A 20,352-nucleotide genomic window follows, 5' to 3' on the forward strand; every position below is an offset into this window, starting at 1 on the left:
TTTCATGAAATTTCAATGAATTGAGAATTTTTCAATTAAATTAAAAAAATTTTAAGAGCTAACATTTTTGATAACTTTTGGTAATTTTTGTAACTTTTTATAATTTTAAATATGAAATAATTTAATTTTTAAAAAGAATTTTATTTAAATTTTTGAAAATAATTTAATTTTTACAAAGATTTTTATGTAAATTTCTGAAAATAATTTAATTAATTTGAAATATGTAATGGAAATTTTGTGAAAATATTTCAATTCTTTTGAGGAATTCAATTAAAATTTTAAAAGAAAACAATTCAATTTATTATGAAGCATTTTATATAAATAATTGAATTCTTTTAAGAAATTTTATTAAAATTATGTTAAAAATAATTGAATTCTCGCGAAGAATTTAAAAAAAAAAAAAAATATTTGAATTGTTTCAAACAATTTTATTAAAAAAAAAAAAAAATTACTGAATTCCCGCGAAGCATTTTATTGAAAAAATAAAAATAATTGAATTCCTTCAATCAATTTTATTAAAAAAAATTAAAATAACTGAATTCCCGCGAAGAATTTTATTGAAAAAATAAAAATAATTTAATTCCTACGAAGAATTTTATAAAAAAAATAAAAATAATTGAATTCCTACGAAGAATTTTATAAAAAAAAATAAAAATAATTGAATTCCTACGAAGAATTTTATTAAAAAAATTAAAATAATTGAATTTTGAAGAATTTTTTCTACGAATTTAATTGAAATTGAATTGAAAATATAATTTAATTCTCATATACAATTTTATTAAATTTCATGAAAAATAATCGATTTTTTTTCGACGAATTGAATAAAAATTGTATTGAAAATAATTTAATCCTTTTAAAGTATTTTATGAAAATATAAAACTATTATTAAATTCTTTTGAGAAATTCAATTAAAATTGAATTAAAAATAATTGGATTTTTTTGAGAAAGTTAATTAAAATTGTATTGAAAATAATTGATTTCTTATAAAGAAAAAAAAAGAATTTTTTTTTAAAGAATTTAGGTAAAGTTTTTGTAAATAATTCAATTCTTTCAAGAATTTGTTTTAAAAATAAAAATAATTGAATTCCAGCGAAAAATTTTATTATGTAGGTATTCAAATTATGCAGTTTTTGCAAATTTTTTCGACAAATTGAATTTAAATTATTGTATTGAAAATAATTTAAATCTTAAATACAATTTTATTAAATGTCATTAAAAATAAATGAATTTTTTCGAGGAATTGAAATAAAATAAAATTAAAAATAATTAATAAATCTCTTGTGAAAGAATTTTATTACATTTTTTGAAAATAATTGAATTGTATTGAAGAAATTCATGAAAATTTTGTTGAAAATATTAATTTATTTCTTTTGAGGAATTCAATTTGAATTGAAAATAATTGAATTCTTTGATTCGAGAAATTTTATTAAAATTATAAAATATAATTGAAAAAATATTTGAAAATAATTGAATTCCTGCGAAAAATTTTATTATATGTATTAAATTAATGGAAATTTAGCGAATTTTTTTGAACGAATTTTATCAAAATTGAATTTAAAATAGTTCAATTCTTACATGACCTTAAAGTTTTTGAACGTTCAAATGAACGAAATTTATTTATTTCTTCGTCAAATTAAATTTTTATTATTAAAATTTTGCGTCACTATCAAACGAATTAATTATAAACTTTCTAAATGTAAAATTTGAGTTTTTAATTTTAATTCTAATTAGTAATCTATGAAAATATTTTTAATACAAAATATTTCGTTCATTTGAACGTTCAAAACTTTTTGTTCATATTCTTACATTGATTTTTGAATTAAAAAAAAATTATTCGCAATTAATTCATAAATAATTTTTCGATATTTTTTCAAGAACTAAATTGTTTAAAATAAATTCAATTTCAAATTTACATAATTTATTGGCCCGTGTAAATAAATAAATAAATAAATAAAATAAAAATAGAAAGATTGTTAAATTCTTCCACCTTTAATAAAAATAGAAAGAATTGAAAATTAAATTAAATCTTTTCTGCTGGACAATTTCAGTATTTTTGATAAAATTCCCTGACCTGTGTGTCAACTCTGCTCGTTTTTCTAGAAGTTCAGAACTCATTTATATTTAAAATTTATTTATTTATTAATTGTAATTTATTCGTGTATACTTTATTATGATTGTTATTATAAATTATTAAATTACTGAAAACGAGATTGCAGTCTATCAAGAAATCGGAATGAAAAATATCCATACATATGTACACAGGTATCTGTTTTCAAGCAAGATTTACAATTTGCAAAAAGAAAAAGAAGAAAAAAAAATTTGACGAGTATCAAAACCAGTTTCTCGAGTGAAAAAAAAACACTTTCCTCGATGCAGTCGAGTAACCACTGACCGATATACCCACTTATCGCCCACACCCTGATTCAACCAGAAATGTAAGACCCGCATTTAAATTAGAATTTAAATTCTAATCCTATATCTTATATATGTAGAAAACCTGGTATAAAGTTGTCTGGACACAAATTATACGTGGGTTCAAAGCACCTACGAAATTTATTTTTCCTAGTTGAATTCTATTTTTTTTTAATTCTTAATCTACATTTTCTTGAATTCATTTCAAAGGCGCGCAAATAATTATTTCACTTTGTTCGTATACGGTTAATTAGGCGCAGTCCTAATTAGTATAATTAGCGAATATTTTCACATCACACGTTGTATCTTAATGCAATATATATTATTTGTTTTTCCTTCTTCGAATATATATGTGTGTGTGTATATTTAAATTAGTATTTATCCTTATATCTGCGGAGGGAAAAAAAAGTGGAAAATAGTTTATGAAACTAACGACTAACGAGAGTTCTAAGAGCTGTTACTAGACTTGTTGCAATGTATGCAGACAGTATTTGTTTTCGGTTTGTGGAATTTACCGTTATTAGGTCTGTAATACAGTTTTTTATGAGAAAAGCACCGAGTGGTACGAGAGAACTCGAAATTAACATTTTCGTGTATTTTTTTGTTCTCTTTCGTTCTTTCTTTCTTTCTTTATTTTAACAATACAGAAATCGAACGGAAAATAATTTTTTTTTCTTTCTTAACTCGAAGTAATCATCTGTCATTAAAAATAAAGGCAAAATAAATGTTTATTGTCACGCGAAAAATTACAATTGTCATTCATTCTAAAACTTTTATTTTAACAAATTTTATTCATTTCATTCTTTCGTTTGTCTGAATTTTGCTATTTAATAGAACGATCACAAAAATTATAAAAAATTAAAAAAAACTAGACACAAAAATTTAATTTTGTTTTTATTCCAAAACATCAATAACTTCTTTTTTATAGAAATATTTAATCATTATTGTTCTTCCATAGGGAATTAAGATTTTTAAAAATTTCAAATTCAAACCTTTTAGAAATTTAATAACTTCTAAGAATATTATTAAAAAAACATGAAGAAAGCGATCACTCCGAGTCTTCGACTCGGAGTGATTATTATTATCTTATATAAGAATATTGTTACTCTAACTTCTTCGAAATTATTTCCATCATTTAAATTCAATTATTTTTAATAATTTTTTGAAAAAGTTCGTTGAAAATTTCCAAATCTATTTGTTTATATAATTAAATTTTACGAAATTTCGATTATTCGAAAATTCTTCAATTAAATATAAATTAGAAAATAAAAACTTCAAATAACTTGAAAAAAAAATTAATTCTGTAGAATTGTTAGTTAAAATTATGAAAAATTCCAAATTTCGAAGATTTTAATTCGAAATTCAATTATTTGAATACAAAAATAAATAATTTATTGAATAATTCAATGTTTTAGAAAATTTAATCCTTTCGACAAATTTTAATAAAAATAATTGAAATTTAGCGATGAGTTTTATTATTTATAAAAATAATTGAATTAATGGGAAGAAATTTAAAAAAAATTTGTAAATAATTGAATTCTTGTGAAATGGTTATTATTTACGAAAATAATGAATTTTTTTTAGTAGAATTTTATTACATTTCTTTTAAATAATTGAATTCTTTTGAAAAATTAATGAAGCTGAAGACCGAAGCGTTTTTAAAAACCGAAAAATCTAAAAAATCAACTTTTATTAGAAAATTCTACGAGAATTCAATTATTATGTACCAAAATAAATTATTTATTGAATAATTGAATGTTTCTTAAAATTTAATTCTCATAAAGAATGTTCTCAACGAATTATGAAATAATTGAATTCTTTGGACGAATTTTAATAACATTTTTAAGAATTATAACAATTTTCGAGGAATTTGATTGAATTTGTATTAAAAATAATTGAAATTTTGCAATGAGTTCTAATAAGTATTTATATGAAAATAATTGAATTCCTAAAAAGATTTTTATTATTTATGAAAATAATTAAATGTTTGAGTAGAATTTTATCAAAACCTTTTTTAAATAATTGAATTCTTTTGGAAAATTTTATTATTTATTATTTGCCAAGAATTTTATTAAAATAATTGAATTCCGGAGAAGAATGTTATTATATAAATAAAAGATAATTGAATTCCTCCGAAGAATTTTATTACTTTTAAAAAATAATTTAATTCTTTTGATGAATATTGTTATTTATGAAAATAATCAAATTTTGCAAAGAAATTTATTAAAATTCCTGAAAATAATTGAATTTCTGGAAAGAATTTTGAGATTAATTAACATAATTGAATTCTTTCGAAGAAGTGGGTCAAAATTTCTGAAATAATATTAAATACATTAAAAGAAATTCAACTAATTTCAACAGAATTGAAATTAAAATATTGTTCAAAACAATTAGTTCTACAGAATTATTAATTAAAGTATGAAAAATTCTTTTTTTCCAAAGATTTCATTTAGAAATTGAGGAAAATTTTTGAAAATAATTGGATTTTTGCCACGAATTTTATTAAAATTTTTGAAAATAATATTTTTTTTTGTGAAGAATTTTATTATTTATAAAGATAATTGAATTCCTAATAAGAATTTTATTATTTATGAAAATAATTTAATATCTGTAAAAAATTTTATTGTTTTTGAAAATAATTGAATTATTGCGAAAAAATTTATAAAAAATTTGCAAATAATTGAATTCTTTTGGAAAATTGGATTAAAATAGCAGATATTGAATATAATTGAATTGAGGAAAATGTTTAAAAATAATTCAATTTCGGAGAATAGGTAATTTTATTATTTGAAAAGATAATAATTGAAATTTTGACAAGAACTTTTTAAAAAATATTATTTCTAAAGAATTGTTAGTTGAAAAGAATGAAAAATTAAGATTTTCCAAGATTTTAATTTGAAACCTTTTTAAAATTCAATTTATTCGAAAAATTCATGCTCCAATGCTTTTAATATTCAATTATTATCTAAAATTTCAAAAAAAATTAATTTTCAAATCAGTTTTTATTAGAAAATTCTACGAGAATAAAATAAATAAATTCTCATAAAGAATTTTAGCAACAATTTTTTAAATAATTGAATTCTTTTGATGAATGTTAATTAAATTTTTATGAATAATTACATTTTTCGAGGAATATGAATAAAGTTGTATTCAAAATAATAAAATATTCAAAATTCTGCCATAAATTTTATTATTTATGAAAATAATTGTAGTCCTAAAAAGAATTTTATTAGTAATGAAAATAATTGAATTATGGCTAAGAAATTTATATAAAATTTGTAAATAATTGAATTTCTGTGAAATTTTTATTATTTTGTGAAATTAATTAATTTTTTGTGTAGAATTTTATTAAATTTTGTTTTAAATAATTGAATACTTTTGGAAAATTTTATTAGAATAGTAGATATACCTATTAAAAATCATTGAATTGAGGAAAATTTTTGAAAGTAATTGAAATTTTGCCAAGAATTTTATAAGAATTTTTGAAAATAATTGAGTTTCGGAGTAGAATTTAATTATTTCTAAAGATAATTGATATTTTGACCTTTTTTTAAAAAACGGACTTTTACAGACTTGAAGAAAAGTTACGGACTTTTACGGGTTTTACAGACCTAATTCAAGCCCTGGAATTCTTCTGTACTGTACTCTTTTAAATTCAAATCAGTTAGAAATAACTAATTACACAGCAATGAGAAGTTTAAACAATGCTTAATAGAATCGACGTTAATACATAGTTTCAATTTTAATACAAATCGTATAGAACATTATGTTAAATATAGTCGCACTCTCAAAATTTATCCCAGTGTAATTCTCTAGTTTGTGAAATAAACTTTTTTTGTAAAATAAATAAACGAAATAAATTTTTCCTCGCGGAAACATTAAACTTTTCCAGTAGTATAGAAGTAAAAATGTTATCGATTTGGAATATAAATATATATACGCATTGTAGAATAAACTGCTTTGATTAAAAGAAGTTAAAAGCTGATTATCGAGGAGAATTTTTAAGAGCACTCTAAATCTTAAGTGAAACTTGAATTGGATTCTGGTTCCTAAATCAGTTTCAACCTCTCGTTCTCTCGCTCCTTTTTCTCTTTCAGTATACTCGGAACCGGAAAGTATTCCCGTCTCGAGTTGTGTGTAGAGTTGATCTAGTATAACCCGACATATTAGAACGACATGTTTAATCGAGTGATGCCGATCGTCTATAGATGGAAAGTAGACCGCGGACACAAAAGAAGGTTAACCTTAACGTCAATGTGTAAGTCAATCAGTTTTAGGTGATATGCCTGCTCATATTAGGACAAAATAGTACCTTACTTTTGATATTGGAAAATAACAAGATTGAAAATTACATTCTCTTTACGCTGTGTGTCGTGTACGTACCAACAAAGAAATGCTAGATTTTCTTCTTTTCTTTTCTTTTCTTTCCTTGGTTTTTACTATATACTATATATAAACGTATAGAACATAATACTTATCCACATTCTTTTGACCACAATAGAAAATACAATACTTGCTTTTGGAAAAAGCATTGGAGAATCGTTTTCACGCTCTTCTTATTCGATACAAACTGCTACCACTGTTTCCTTCAGAATCACAAAGGCTACACACTTGTCAATATTATCATAGTGGCATTTTTCTCTTCTTTTTTCATCATTTATTTTCCATTATTTTTCAAACACTTTCATTTCCCTTAATTTTTTAACATTCAAATGAATGAATTTCTTTGTTTGAATACGAGGGTGATTCCTGAACTCACAGATGAATTCAGGTACCAAATATATTTTATTCGAATATATTTTCTTAAAGTTACTAAAAAATCCGAATGTTCAAAGGGACGACACTTTATTTGTTTTAACATTTTTTTTTTTTTAATTTACTATAAGGGTGATTTTTTATAACAGGGTTGCCACAAATATTTATATTTAATTTAATTAAATTTTCTTGTTTTGAGGTTTAGGCCAAAGAATAAACCTCAAAATAAGAATTATTATTAAGATCCAAAAACTGACTTTTAACAAATTATTATTTTTTCATACACTAAAAAAAAATTTATTTGATTCAAACAACTGATTAATTGACTCTATTATCAATTAAATATTTACTAGAATCAAATAATATTTACTGGAGTCAATTAAATGGTATTTGAACCAATAATTACAGTATTTGTTCCATAGGAATGAAGATTTTCATAAAATTTAAATTCAAACTTTTTGAAATTCAACAATTTATAAGAATATTTTGACAAAGTTCCTTGAAAATTTTCAAATACATCTGTTCACAATTCAATTTTACGAAATTTCGATTCTTTGGAAATTCTTCAGTTAAATAGGTATATATTGTATTAGAAAATAAAAACTTTAAATAATTTTAAAAAAAAATTCAATTAAACTTTTTCAAAAAAAATTAATTCTACAGAATTATTAGTTAAAAGTACGAAAAATTCACATTTTCAAAGATTTAGATTTGAAACCTTTTCAAAATTCAATTATTCCTAAAAATAAAAAGCTTGTTATAATGATTTTAATATTAAATTATTATTTAAAATTTTAACCAAAATTCATTTTTAAAACAATTTTTATTAGAAAATTCTACGAGAATCATTTATTTAAATACAAAAACAAATAAATTTATTCAATAATTGAATGTTTCTTAAAATTTAATTTTTACAAAGAAATTTAGTAAGAACTTTTGAAAATATTTAATTTCTTTTAAGGAATTTAATTAAAATTTGACTGAAATTTATTATATTAAAGAATTTTATAACAATTTTTGAAAATAATTGAAAACTTTTTGAAGAATTTTATTAAAATTTTTAAAAATAACTGAATTCCTGAGAGAAGAATTTAAATAATAATTCATAAAAATAATTGAATTCGTGCGAAGAATTTTATTAAATTTTGTTAAAATAATTGAAATTTTGCCCTGAATTTTATTAAAATTTTTGACAATAATTTCATTCTTGAGATGAATTTCGCTATCTATTTATAAAGATAATTTAATTCTTGACGAGAATTTTTAAAAAATTTTTTAAATATTTTAATTTCTGCAAAGTATTTTATTACTTTTCAAAAAAATTGAATTCTTGTTATGAATTTTGATATTTATCAAAATAATTGAATTTTGGAAAAGAATTTCATTAAAATTCCTTATAATAATTGAATTTATATGAACAATTTTGTTGTTTTTCAAAATAATTGAATTTTTTTGCAGAATTACTTAAAAAATTTTTTAAATAATTGATTTCTTGCGACGAATTAAAAGTTAATTATATAAATAATTGAATTATTGCAACGAATTTTATTATTCTATTGAATAATTGAATGTTTCTTAAAATTCAATTCTTTCGTCACGTTTTTATAAAATTTTTAAGAATAATTACATTTTTCGAGGAATTTATTTAAAATTGTATTAAAAATAATTGAGATTCTGCGATGAAAATAATTGAATTTCTAAAAAGAATTTTTTATTTATTGAATTATCTCTAAGAAATTTATAAAAAATTTGAAAATAATTGAATTCCTGTGAAATTTTTATAAAATTTATGAAAATAATGAATTGTTTGAGTAGAATTTTATTAAAATTTTTTTTAAATAATTGAATTCTTTTGGAAATCATATTAAAATAATAGAAATTGAAAATCATTAAATTGAGGAAAATTTTTAAAAGTAATTTAATTTCTTCGAAGAATTTTATTACTTTTGAAAATAATTGAATTCTTGTGATGAATATTGTTATTTATGAAAGTAATTGAATTTTGCGAAGAATTTTTTTAAAATTCCTAAAAATAATTGAATTTTTGTGAAGAATTTTGAAGGTTTTGCATAAGAAATCGTGGTAGTTTTATTGTTTATGAGGCAAACCAAAAGGACACAAAAAATTGAATTCTCGTTATGAATTTTGATATTTATCAAAATAATTGAATTTTGGAAAAGAATTTTGTTAAAATTCCTTAAAATAATTGATTTTATGCGAAGAATTTGGTTGTTTCTGAAGATAATTAATTTCTTTTCAAGAATTATTGTAACGAATTTTTTATTTTATTGAATAATTTAATTTTTCTTAAAATTCAATTCTTTCGTCAAGTTTTTATAAAATTTTTAAGAATAATTACATTTTTTGAGGAATCTATTTAAAATTAAAAATATTTGAAATTCTGTGATGAGAATAATTGGATTCCTAAATTAAATTTTATTACTTATGAAAATAATTAAATGTTTTCGTAGAATTGTATCAAAAATTTTTTTCAATAATTGAATTATTTGATAAACTTTATGAAAATAGTAAATATTGAAAATCTTTCAATTGCACGAAACTTTTGAAATTAATTGAAATTTTGAAAAGAATTTTATTAAAATTTTTAAAAATAATTGAATTTTAGGAGAAAAGTTTTGCTATTTATAAAGATAATTGAATTTATGATGAGATATTCATTAAAATTTTTAAAAATAATTAAATTTCTTCGTAGAATTTTATTACTTTTGAAAATAATTGAATTTTACAAAGAATTTTATTAAAATTTCTATAAATAATTGAATTTCTGTAAAGAATTTTATTATTTATCAAGAAAATTGCGTTCAAACTGTTGAAATAATTAAATAATATTAAAAAAATTCATTCTTGTCAGAAATAGAAAAAAATTTTGAAGGTTTTGTATTAGAATTCGTGGTAATGTCATAGTTTATGAGGCAAACAAAAAAGAACACCAAAAATTCAAAATTTTCTTATGAATTCTTAAAATTTAATTTTTTCCAGTACTTTTAATAAAAATCCCTGACTTCCCTGACCTTAAAAATTTTTTCACTAGAGATAAATTTAAATCGAAAAAAATTCTCGTCTGCTTTTTCGTTTTCAAAAACGTTACGGACTTTTCAGTCTCAACCTAAATTTGAAAATAAAGTGAAAAATTCCGAGTATGTGACTATAATGCTACGTGGAAAATATAAGAATTTTGTTTTCTTTCTGAATCACAAGCATGATGATATGTTAAAAATAAGAGGGCGTTTCCAACATTACAGAACTATTCATCTTAATATAAAAAATTTTGCTTTCTCATAGAAAATAATTAACTTTTCCATACAACTGATGGAAAAAAAATATTTTAAGAAAAGTACCTACAATTTAGTTTTATCATTAAACTAAAAAAGAAAATAAATATTCAGAATATTAAGCATGTTATTTTTATGTGTTAATTAATTTCTTTCAAAATGATCAATTAATCTATGCGAAAATGTTGAATTTATAAAGCAGAAAAACAGTATCGAAATACATATACAAAACCGAACAGTTGAACGTAATTTAAATTATTTTAACAATTAATTAAAATGTCGAAGCTTTTTGGACATATAATCAATATAGGTATTTATATTTACAATATTTTGCCGTATATTTCCTGCAATTAGTTTATAATTGCCGTTTATAATTTTCAGGGGATAAAATATATATATAAATGATGCGCGTGTGTGTTTTCAGCAAATAATGATTCGACTGACCAATTCATTAAAAATCAGTACAAAGAATGATAAAATCAAACATTTATTGTTAAGTAACGTGTGTGTAGTACGTGAATAATGAAGTAATTGCGTAAGATCTCATTATCGCATTGTGTATGGAATAATAATTATTATCGCCGTCTGTCTGGTGGGGTTTGCATAAAATATATCTGAGATTGTCCCTGGTACGAGAAGTTTAGTCTATGTGTCTTTATAACACACGGCAGGCAAGATGAAACGACGATACCAAACACGCGGTCGATGCACGTGGTTACTGATTCCCCACCTTTTGCTTTTATCCCCTCCCTCGACATCTTCATCATTTTCTCTCTCTTCCTTCTCACCCCAGTCCGACTCACTCAATTTCCTATAGATCGCATCGGCAAATATATGACCACCACTTGCATAGTACTAGCATAGTCTCCCAGAGTGCGCAACTGTGCATCAGCCCGTCATTAACACTGACATTAATGGAATAAAAATATAAAAATTATTTAAATTCAGTTATTTCAACTTGATTTAATGAATGTCTGATTAGAAATTTAATGTAATACGTAATTATTTTTTATGAGTACAAAATACTTCAGAAATATAATTGCAAAAAAGAATAAATAAAGAAATAAAATTTATTGACTGATACATTGAAATTAAACTTACTGTATAAATTTTTCTAAAATTTGTATAATATTTAATTACAAAAATACAAATAATTGCTTTCTAAAAATTCTGTATTACAATTCATTTAATAATATATGATTTTTCAATTTAAAATTAAATCCAAATATAAAAATAAAAAATAACTTTGTGTAACATTTTTCTATTGTAATACGTTTGATTGTAAGATTAAAGTAAGTTTAAACAATTTCAATACTCTAGGTATATAGATATATTATAAATATAAAAGTGATAAAGGAAATAATAAAGGTTACATATAATATTATGAAAAAGTACATAGGTATACAGAATAAATTTTTCTTTATTATATACATACGTACATATACATGCATAAGAAACTTTGTATCTGAAAACATAAAATTCTTTTTTAGTCAACTTGTGCAAAGTTTTGCTGCCTTTTTCTTATAAATACTTTGCTTTTTCAACAAGGCCATTTCCTGATTAATATACTCCCTCATTCTAATTTGTAAGTAAGTTAATACTACGAAACTTAATAGCTTGCTGGCATTGTCAGGGTGTTCTTTACAAGAAAAATAAATTTTTATTGGCTCTGAGGACATTTTGTTTAAAATGATGTCTACACAGTTACGATGTTCTCTATGTTGCCGGAATAAATATTCGATCTCTAGCACAATATCGTATAATTTACGGTTCGGATGTATAAGTTCTTGTAAGGGATTTATAAAAATTTCGTAACTGCGTGGTAATCTATTGGATGAAAAAAATAATGTATCTGTTGCAATATTTGATGTAGACATGAAAGCATTTAAACATATTGAACATTTTTCTCGGTCTTTTAAATATCTGCATACTCTTTCAGTCGTATAAAATAGCAAACAATCTACAATTTCTTGAGAGAAATAATCATGATCTATATCACGTACAAAATCATTAAAATCTGAATCTTCATCCTCAATTACAACTATAAGTTTTTCTTTAATTTTTTCAATTGAGCTTTTTTCCTTTGAATTGTATAATTCTTTTAATTTTGTAATTGTAATTAATGGCTGAGGAGGATCAATAGTAAAATCGTTCGAACAATTTCCTAATTTCGGAGGTGTTAAAATACAGTGTACAGATAAAATCTTATACAACTGTAGAAATGTAGGCGTACACGGATGATCATTTGTACCACCCGCGGATCGAACGGTCCCGAAAAATCGCTAAATAAACAAGGAAAATATAAATTAAAAACAGAAAAAAAACAAGAATATTTCAAATCAATAAAACGGAGTAATGATGCACGTCGATCGACTCTAGTTTGAAAAAATCTCACAATTTCGAGAACCTTGTAAGACAAAAATTTAATCTTTCTACCTTTTTTGTGTAAAAAATCGACCTGCATCACTAAAATTTTTACCAGGATATAAATTTATCCATTTCAAATTTGATTAATGAAAAACCACAGCAGCCACGGAATCAACTTAAAAAATCCTAAAAAAATTAATTAGGAAGACACAACTATATAATATTCTAATGTCACAAAATGTATTAAGAATTTAAACACGTTAATGATTCAATGGTTTAAAAAATTCCTTGACGTGTTCTAAATTAAAATAAAACCTAATATTTCCGAGCCTTCAATAGTCTGCAGTATCCTATATAACAGCGTATAATTAAAAAGGAGCTACAGCTGAAAACAAATTAAAAATAAAATTATATTACTTGCTAAATTTTTCTACTTAAATCAGATATCTATTATTTTAATTACACTTGTTGACCAAAAAATCAGCAAATAAAAATAATTTTCTTTTCGTATTTTCAATTAATTTGAATAAGAAAATGTATTTAAATACTGATTTAAATGGAAAAATTTTATAAATTTCAATCACTGCAAACCTGAAATCAAAATATACTAATTATTTCAATAACTATTAAAATAAAAAAAAATATATTTTCTTAGAAATATAAACGAAATGTTATTCTTGATAACATCTTTTTAATACTCCTCAATATCAAAATATTTAAAAATTAATTTTTATGTTTATTAATAAATTTCACTATATTTTGCAAAGTATTAGTTAAAAATTTTATTTCATTCTCAATCGTATTTAAAAGTTAATGAATTTATTTAAATGAAATCGAGAATAACATTTCATTTAAGAGAAATATTTGATTGACTATTTGTGTAAATCCAAAATAGAATTATATTAAATTACAAAATATGAACTTGGAAACCTTTATACCTCTAAAGGATCTTGATTTATACGTCCAGTCAAAACATATGGAAATCCATGTTTCTCCAATAAATCTTTCGACAAACCTATGGTCGAATGAATGGAAATTCTCAATCCTGTCGTAGAGCTTTCTGTAAAACATTCTTCTCTTCTTAATTTCCCATCAAATACTAGTTGTTCCCAGTCATTGAGCCAACTTAAGAATTGGAGTAATTTCTATAAAAAGAAATATTTATTAATTCAATACTATACTATACTATACTATTTTAATATATACTTTAAACTATTTTAACAATATGTAATTCTCTTACCTCATAATTTGGTGAATCTATTCGAAGTCCTTTCTCTGGATTTGTTATGTTTAAAATATCAAATAAGTTGTTTATTTTTAAACAAAATTCTGCTGTTGCTTCGCAGTTCTTAAACATATCCGGGTAAACGGAAGCTCCTTTTAAAAGACTTTCAGCAATTGTTTTACTGAACATCTAAAATACATTGAAAGTTTAGAACACTATTGGTATATTTATATTTATGAAAATATAAATATATAATTACCTGTACTGCTAAAATGACTCGCATTTTGGTCATGTTATTTGGATCGAGGTGTTCTGCCGTTAATTTAGGATGCCATTTTCCTGTTGCATGATATTTGTCCACTTCAAATACTTTTCTGAAGTATTCCCAATCTATTTCTGGATCTGTTAGATTTACCTGAAATAAAATAATTATTAAACATATCTATATTTAAAAAAATATAGTCTTCTACAAAAATATATATTTATGATTTTTATACCCGCAAAGTTTTCTTGTCGTGCAATCGATTGCGCATACTTTTTATCAAATGGACAATATCAGCAAAGACGTAAATTCGACGATTTTCAATAGTCGGGTGAGCAAAGCTGCATTCAACATTTTTGAGATCTCCACTTACTCCAAAAATAGACCAGAACTTTCTATTGGCAGAAGCAGAATCTGACACCACTCCATGTACTTTTGCACCGGCCTGTTCTAATAAACATATTGCTTGAATAATCAGTTTTGCTAATATTGTACCAACCACTGGTCCCTTTGAAACAAAAACAGCAATTGGCTGTGAGAAAGATTCCATTAGTGAATGGAACATTAAAACAAGTCCGTGATCTGCTTTATCAGTTATTTTCACTGACTTGTTTAATTCTTCGTCCCCAAAATCTGTAAGACCCAAAATTTTCATTTTCTTTTGATCTAGTCTTAAATTTTTTCTAGTCCCCATTTCGTCCACTAACAAAACTCCATGTTTGTATTCGTCAGGCAATTCCGATAAACGCTCATTCAATAATTTAAAAAACGAGTCGTCAAATCCGCAAGGCGTTTGGATTAACGATAAATATCTGTTTTAAAAGAAAGGTTTAATTATTAGATCAAGAAAAATGCTTCTTAAATTTAAGTTGCATTTATCGTAATGTAAAAATATTATTTAAAAAGATATGAATTTGTTAAACTTTATATTACCTTCGAATGGTGCTTGTTGCAGGTAAAGGTAAAACCTTATTATCTCTCAGAAGATTATAAGTTGTTGGTGATTTTGTATGGAACAACAAACACAAAATAATCCAATCTTCTGTGTAACGGCGACCTTTTGCATCCTTCACTTTCGAAGCTGATAAAATTTCATTAATGACAATTCTCGAATTTTTATTTACTTTTAAATCGTCCATTTTTGAGTCTAAATTTTTGTCCCGAAGAAGGGACATTTCTTTTTTATTTTCCTTGAGTTCCTTTTTGTAGTGTCCACAGAGACTTTTATAATTTCCTAAGTTTTTATTAGATTTATATAATCTACTTCTAATTAAATTTAATTTGTACTTTTTTGTGGGACTCATTTTCAAAACTATACGTCGCTGCTCATTAATTTTCTTAAAGCGCATAAATTTTTTTGCGAGGGTCTTCTTCGCTTTCGAGCATGTTTCACATGATAAGCGCTTTTTACTAGTGATTATTAACGAACATTTTGTATGTCTCAAATATCCTGCTGAGTCGCGAACCGCAAATGAGTTTTCTATGTTCTGGATAGTATTTGGTGATGCACATCCCAAACAAACTTTAACTTTATTGAAATTTTTAATAATTTCTTCCAGTTCAGTAATTGTCGACACATAGTTGGTATTTAAGCCAAGTTTTTCCAATGGCAAGTTTATGCCGGACACCTTTGCTACAATTTGCATGTCATTGTAAATGACAAGTTGTTTTGCAGTAAAGAATTGAGGCTTATCTTCTCTCATTCGAGATATGCATTCAGAGTATTCAATGCATTGAATATCTTTTTCACTACGTCGTCGATTCCATGATATTGGGATGTTAACTTTATTTTCATTTTTAAACAGCGAATTGAATAAATCAATTCGCTCCGAAAATTTAGAATCTGTTTCATTTTCATCTGTTGTAGTTGAACTCTCATCTACTTGAGATTTTGTGGAGTTCTCTGATTCAAAATTATTTCCATTTAGTGGCATATTTTCGATTTCTTCGTGAAATACATTTTCTTTGGATTCTTCGACTTTTCTTTTTTTTATATTTAATTTTTCATGATCGGTAGATTTCGGTGTAAACTCTCTTTTTTTTGGCGACTTCCGTTTTTTTCGCGATTGGGACAGATATGATGGGCAATTCGGAAATTGTGAAGGAACAGCTCCTTTCTTTAAATGAGGTTTCTTCAACTCCTCCTATAACACAAAATTTTAACAATTATCATATAATTTAATTTATTTATTCATTAGCTTTCAAAAAATAATTATACAAAGTTAAAAATATACAAACCGATGCCATGACATTGCCAGCAGGATCTTTTACTTCCCGTCTCCAAACAATGTCATCTTTCAGAAAATGTTTCTCGCAAACAACCATTCCTCCTTTTAATTCAAAATTTTTACGAGGAATTATTTTTTTCCACTTTTGAATATCTTCCTCGTCAAATGGAACGGAGAACTTGTGACACTTTTCACTTTTTGTTGATTCATAACCTGAATTACAATTCGGCACTATACAACGATGTCCTGTATATCGCGGCATCTTTTAATTATTTACAAAAAACACTTAAAAAACAAACTTAAGACTAAAAAAGTGTCAAAACTGAACTTAAATATACACAAACACTTAAAATCTAATAAAAATCTATATAAAAATAAAATCACTGTCCATTGCAGTCTATGTCGAATTATAAAGGTTTACACCATTTTTTTCACATTAGTCTTTGTATTTACTGTCTATAATTGTTTTTTATTCTTCAAACGCTACTAACAATAATTAGAAATTTCAAAACACCTCGATAAATAAATAAATTAATAAATTTTGCATAACAACGGTGTGTTAAAGTCGGGCTGATGCGCAACACTGCATTCTGACGGTAGAAGTTAGTACTACTCAAGTGGTGGTCATATATTTTCCAAGCATTTTGAGTGAGTCGGACTGGGGTGTTCCTTCTTTCTCCCCTTCCCTACTCGTCTATCCTTCCATAACCTCTCCTCGTCAACTCTTTTCTAATGTTCCTCAAAGTCTGGCATCAACCCTTCCACTATACACATATATATATTGTTCGCCATAAACTATAACCGTGTAATACTCGTCATATAAGGTTTATTACACTTTCCTCTCTTTTCATTTTGTAAAAATCGAACCCATTTTCTTTTGAAATTCTACTCAGAAAACTATAAATTTTCGATATTTTTTTGTTTTTTTTCTCTTTCACTGCAGAATCAAAATTTAATCTATAAAAGCAATCATATGATTGTTAAAAACATAAAAAAAAATTAGGTATATAAAAATAAAATATATTTTACTTCTAATATTAAAAGTAAAATATATTTGTTCTAAATTCTGCATCTACGGAAATGTTTTATTTAAAGTAACAGAGTTGCCATAAAAATTTACATTTGTTTCTCCAAGACTTTTCCCTGAGTTCCAAAGAAAATTTTGACTTTCCCCGACCCTAAAGAAAATTCTGATTCACTCTAAAAATGATTAGATACTCAAAATAATGTTCTATTACATTTATTTACAAATTTCTTCAAAAGCAAAACTATTCGAAAACATCAATAACTTCTTTTTTTAAATAAATCTTTAATTATTAGTATTTTTTCCATAGGAATTAAGATTTTCAAAAAATTCAAATTTAAACCTTTTTAAAATTAAATAACTTTAAAAATATATTCTTATAAAACATGAAGATATCGATTGCTCCGAGTCGAAGACTCGGAGTGATCGATTTCTTCATTTTTTATAAGAATTAAAATTATCAATTATTATCTAAAATTTTAACTTAAAGACATTTTTAAATCAATTTTTATTAAAAAATTCTACGAGAATTCAATTATTTAAATACAAAAATAAATTACTTACGAATTTCTTTAATTGTAAAATTATTCGAAAACATCAATAACTTCTTTTTTAAATATATATATTTAATCATTATTATTTTTCTGTAGGAATTAAGATTTAAAAATTTTTTTTAACTAGAACTGGGCGAGTTTTTTATGTTTCATAATAATTCAAGATTTTTTTTAAAAAAGTTTTTAAGTATTTTCAAAATATTCTATTTGTTTACAATTTAATTTTACGAAATTTCGGATTATTTAGAATATCTTCAATTCAAATATACAATAAAAAAAAAAACTTCAAATAATTTCAAATTAAAAATTCTACAAAATTTTATGTTAAAAGCATAAAAATAATTGAATTATTGCTAAGAATTTTAATAAAATTTTTGAAAATAATTGAATTCTGGAGAAGAATTTTATTAATTTATAAAGATAATTGAAATTTTCATGAGAATTTAAAAAAAAATTTTGATCATAATTGAATTTCTGCGAAGAATTTTATTACTTTTAAAAATAATTGAATTTCTGCAATTATTTGCAACTGCTCCAAAATTCAATTTTTTTATAGTGTTTTTTACTAAAAATCTTCTATAATTCTATTATTTTTAATAGTAAATTAAATATAAATTAAAAAATGGAACTAATTTCAAATTAATTTAAATTATTAAAATTTTTCAAAAATCTATGTTTCTAAAAATTTTCTAGAATTTTTAACTAAAATTTTTCTTAAAATCAATTATTTTTAATTAAATTCATTTTTATGTCAATTTTTATTAGAAAATTGAATTCTCATAAGGAATTTTATGAACAAATTTTTAAATAATTGAATTCTTTTGACGAATTTTAAACGAAATTTTGAAAATAATTACATTTTTCGAGGAATTTCATTAAAATTGTATTAAAATAATTGAAATTCTGTCATGAGTTTTGTTCTTTATGAAAATAATTAAAATCAGAAAATAAATGTTATTATTTTCTGAATTTAATTAAATCCCTGTAAAAATTTTTTTATTTATAAAATTCTTTGAATTATGACGAAGAAATTTATAAAAAATTTGTAAATAATTGAATTCCTGTGAAGTTTTTACTATTTATGGAAATAATTAAATGTTTCCGTAGAATTTTATTGACATTTTTTTTAAATGATTGAATTCTTTTGAAAAATTTTATTAAATTAGTAAATATTGAAAATTATTGAATTGAGAAAATTGTTTGAAAATAATTTAAATTTTGACAAGAATTTTATTAAAATTTTTGAAAATTGTTGAATTTTGGAGAAGAATATTATTTATAAAGATGATTGAAATTTTGAGGATAATTTTTTTGAATTTTTTATCATAATTGAATGTCAAAAGAATTATATTAACATTTTTCAGGGCTCGAACCAGTGAAAGTATTTAAAAATACGGACTTTACGGACCAAAAATGAAAAATTACGGACCATTTACGGACCAACTACTGGCAAAAATATATAAGAGAACATTTTACTTAAAACTATAAATTAGATTTTTTCATAACTAATAAACATGAAGATATCGATAACTCCGAGTCTTCGACTCGGAGCGATCGATTACTTCATGTTTTATAATAAATTAAAGATAGAGTGATAAAATCATTATCATTTCAATTATTATTTTCAAGAATTTTTAACTAAAATTCTTCTTAAAATCGATTATTTTTAATAATTTTCGAAAAAGTTTTTTGACAATTTTCAAATCCATTTCTTTACAATATTCAATTTTACGAATTTTCAATTATTTGTAAATTCTTCAATTAAATATGTATTAGAAAATAAAAACTTCAAATAATATAAAAAAAATTCGCAATTAAAATTTCTCAAAAAAATTAATTCCACAGAATTGTTACTCAGTTAAAAATATGAAAAATTCAAATTTTCAAAGATTTGAATCTGAAACCTTTTCAAAATTTAATTATTTCTAAAACTTTACGCTCTAATACTTTTAATATTCAATTATAATCTAAAATTTTAACGGAAATCCATTTTTAAATCAATTTTTATGAGAAAATTCTACGAAAATTTCATTATTTAAAAACAAAAAAAACAATTTATTGAATAATTACATATGAATTATTACATTGAATTCTTTTAAAAAATTGTATCAATCAATTTTAAAATAATTTGAATTCTTTTGCAAAATTTTATTAAAATAGATATTAAAAATAATTAAATTAGGCAAAATTTTTGAAAATAATTGAAATTTTGCCAAGAATTTTATTAAAAGT

General features: G+C 23.0%; 2 protein-coding genes across 5 annotated transcripts in view; both read right to left on the reverse strand.

The window, feature by feature from the left end:
* LOC122502733 (RNA-binding protein Musashi homolog 2) overlaps nt 1-20,352 on the reverse strand; it is a 309,565-nt gene that overhangs the window by 86,919 nt on the left and 202,294 nt on the right. The window lies entirely within an intron of this gene.
* LOC122502731 lies at nt 11,863-17,289 on the reverse strand. Of its 2 annotated transcripts, none has more exons than XM_043612913.1 (7): nt 16,553-17,289; nt 15,248-16,458; nt 14,550-15,126; nt 14,312-14,467; nt 14,068-14,241; nt 13,766-13,972; nt 11,863-13,212 (listed from the first exon to the last, which is right to left on the reverse strand). In XM_043612913.1, exons 1-7 carry the CDS (start codon nt 16,802-16,804, stop codon nt 13,207-13,209), a joined length of 2,583 nt encoding a protein of 860 aa, XP_043468848.1. In that variant the 5' UTR covers nt 16,805-17,289; the 3' UTR covers nt 11,863-13,206. The 2 variants fall into 2 exon arrangements, with proteins under 2 accessions (XP_043468848.1, XP_043468847.1); XM_043612912.1 differs by lacking the exon at nt 11,863-13,212 and adding an exon at nt 13,362-13,418.

Source organism: Leptopilina heterotoma, unplaced genomic scaffold (genome assembly GCF_015476425.1).
Source record: "Leptopilina heterotoma isolate Lh14 unplaced genomic scaffold, ASM1547642v1 Lhet_237, whole genome shotgun sequence".
Taxonomy (NCBI): domain Eukaryota; kingdom Metazoa; phylum Arthropoda; class Insecta; order Hymenoptera; family Figitidae; genus Leptopilina; species Leptopilina heterotoma.